The sequence below is a fragment of the Rhea americana genome, unplaced genomic scaffold (genome assembly GCF_003343005.1).
Source record: "Rhea americana isolate MKP2758 unplaced genomic scaffold, rheAme1 scaffold_635, whole genome shotgun sequence".
Lineage (NCBI taxonomy): Eukaryota > Metazoa > Chordata > Aves > Rheiformes > Rheidae > Rhea > Rhea americana.
In genome coordinates, this window is record NW_028186796.1 from 1 (window position 1) to 3,028 (window position 3,028).

The 3,028-nt window shown below is 70.1% G+C and overlaps 1 protein-coding gene across 1 annotated transcript in view; it reads left to right on the forward strand.

Annotated features, from left to right (window-relative positions):
• Positions 1–82: 82 nt before the first annotated feature.
• Positions 83–3,028, forward strand: part of MAPRE3 (microtubule associated protein RP/EB family member 3) — a gene marked incomplete at its 5' end in the record, with an annotated part of 10,588 nt that continues 7,642 nt past the window's right edge. Inside the window, one exon of the mRNA XM_085320433.1 lies at positions 83–358. Within this exon, the coding sequence (XP_085176559.1) occupies positions 83–358 (276 nt within the window). The remainder of the gene's footprint in view (positions 359–3,028) is intronic.

Sequence of the window (3,028 nt, forward strand, 5' to 3'; positions counted from 1 at the left end):
GGGGCCGGGCTGCGCCAGGACCGGGTATCGCCGGGGCCGGGCTGCGCCAGGACCGGGTATCGCCGGGGCCGGGCTGCGCCAGGACAGGGCTGCACCGGGCCGGGCTGCGCCAGGACCGGGCTGCGCCAGGATCGGGTATCGCCGGGGCCGGGTATCGCCGGGGCCGGGCTGCGCCAGGACCGGGTATCGCCGGGGCCGGGCTGCGCCGGGGCCGGGCTGCGCCAGGATCGGGTATCGCCGGGGCCGGGCTGTGCCAGGACTGGGCTGCGCCAGGACCGGGTATCGCCGGGGCCGGGCTGCGCCAGGACCGGGTATCGCTGGAGCCAGCTGCACCGGGGCTGGGCAGTGCCAGGACCGGGTATCACCGGGACCAGGTATTGCTGGGACTGGGCTGCACCAGGACCGGGCAGTGCCAGGACCGGGTCGCCCCGGTGCCAGGTGGCGCCAGGCCCGGGCGGCACCGGGGCTGCAGGGCGGTTGGGTGCTCGCGGCCCGCCCGGCGCCGCGGCGGGGCGGGGGCTCCGGGGCCCGCGCCAGCAGCGCGGTGCCGCCGTTCCCGTCGCCCTCCCCGCGACGCGCCGACGAACGGGTTTTTTCCCCGTGCTGGCAAACGCTCCTGCTTTTCTGCAAGCTTGCTTTGAAAAACACCGAATATGAATCATCACGAGGCTCCGGCATTAATATTTCAGAGGATATTGTGCAGGGTAATTATACTGGAGCAGGAGACTCCGGGCGTACAGCGGCTGAAGGGAGGCGGTGGGAAGCGCCGCCGGAGCCAGCAGCGCTCCGCACGTGCTCCTGACGCACGCTATTTAAAGTTATTTAGGTTAGCCGGGGTCCCTCCGGCCGCTYCGCTCCCGGCAGGGCCGGGCCGGTGCCGTCCTGGGAGCGCCGGGCTGGCTGGGGGTGCTGCCCTCCGGTAAACCTGCGGGAAAACCGGGAAAGCTGCTGGAAGGAGGGGGGGGGGCGAGGAACCACCTGGAGAGGAGCGGGTGTTTCGCCAGCCCAGCGGCCACGGTCGCGCTGGAGGTCCGTGGCTCGGGTCCGGCCACRGGGAGCAGGGAGGAGTCGGGATGCCGGGACATGCCCGGAGTTGCCGCCTCGGAGAGGAAGGACCCGGAGGAGGCCTCCGTGATCCTGCCTGCATCCGCCTGAGCCCTGCGAGAGGATCCCTGGCCGCGGGACGGGGGCTCTTGCCAAGCYGAGTGAATCAGCCGGCTTCTCCAGCCGCGGGCACGTGTGAGCTCCGAGCCGTGCGCGCGGCCTCCAGCCCGCTCGTCTGCCTCTCCCGCCTCCGTCGCTCGGAAAGCCGCGAGGACGCAGCCCCGAAATAGCAGCTGCGAGTCGCTGCTGCGGCGGCGGCGGCGAATTCCTCCTCCTCGGGCGGCTCGCCCGCGGGAGCCCTGCACCTGCCTCAGCCTCCGGACCTCCTCCCGCGCCGGAGGCGAGGAGCGCGCGGCGGGCTTCGCCCGGGTTGCCCGAGCGCCGCGGGTGCCCCCGGCGCGGGACGCCAGCCCGGCCGCGGTTCCTCCCCCGCGCCGGGGCAGGGAGCCGCGCCGAGCGCGGGGTCGGGACRGTGCGGCCAGTGAACGCCCGTCCCAGCGTTTTATTTGCAGTTGGTCGTTGATTAACCAGCATTCAGCAATTTGACAATTAAAATGCAGTGGTAAGCTCGATTTTTTTATTTTTTTTAATTCCCTCCCTGCCCTGTAAGCACGTCTGGCTCGGAAAGGAGAAGCTTCTCTGGATGGTTTTGGAAAGCAAGCGCGGAGCAGGGGGGCTCCCGGCGCGCCAGGCGCCCGCTCGCCGGCGCAAACCCCGCGTGCCCCCAGGCAGAGCGCTGCTACCTGCCGCGCTGCGGGAGGTGCGGGCATCCTTCAAGGGCAGCCRGAGCGGGGAAGCGGTGTAAAAATAGCCTCCGCTCTCCCAGGCTTTGCCCGGCCCCGCTCCTGTTTCTCCGGAGCCCGGATCCGAGTGGCGCGGGGGCTCCCGGCGGAGCCCGTGCCCTGCTCCTGCGTGGCAGCCGAGGCCCCCAGCCGCGAGTGTGCTGAATCTTGCACGGAAATACCTCCTCTCCCAAGCGTCTGCCGGGATTTGGAGCTAAATCTTTTTTCCTTTTTTCTTTTTTCCCTTGCACACAAACCCCCCAAACACAGATGCAATGTGCTAAGCAGTCTGTGGGCTAAAGGCGCCCTGCTGAGCTCGCCCCGGCTGTGGGGACCCTGCCCCGACGGGACGCTGCCACGGAGCGCCTGCCCCCTTGCCGTTCGACGCCCAGGTGCGCTTTCTGCAGCACCGGAGTYGCCTTAAAGCCACGCTCGGGCCCGGCGTGGTGTTCCCGGGGCTGGAAACGCGCGCCGGGGCGTCCCGCGAGTGAGCACGCCCCGCAGGTGCGGGGAGCCGGCGGTGGCTCTCCAGGGCGGACACACTCCCCGCGCCGTGCCAGGGACGCCCCGTCCGCGCCGATGGCGCTCCACGCCGTGCTGACTTGGCGGGAGGAGAGAGCCGGGCAGCGGCGTCCCCTCCGCGGCAGGTTCGCTTGTGCCAGGCAAAATCTTGGCCTTGTTTTTGTGCGAGGAAGAACCTGTGATTGCACCAAGGCACGGAGGTCTTCGGACATGCTGTGGCTCTTGGCCGTGCAGCACCGGCGCCGCACGCGCCGGTGCCGAGCAAGGGCCCTCCGGAGGCGGAGGGGGGCCCGGAGGAGCCCCTGTTTCGGTCTGGCTCGKCCGTGCTCCCCATTGCTGCCGGCTGTGCGTGGGGCTGCGCAGTGCACGGCTGCCTGGCCCCGAGTTGCAGGCTCCTCTCACGCTTGGGCCGAGAGATGGAGCGTTCCGGTTTGGGGGGTTGGATTTGGGCAAAATAATACCAAAAACGCTCGTTTTCCAGCTGGAAACTGCTGAAGTTTCCGCTCGGACTTGAAGAGCGCGGCGCCGAGCCGATGCCGGAGCTGGAGACCGTGGGCGGCCGGCACGGCAGAGCTGGTCTCGGGGGTGCCCCCGGGCCCGTCCCCGGGCATCGCCCGCCG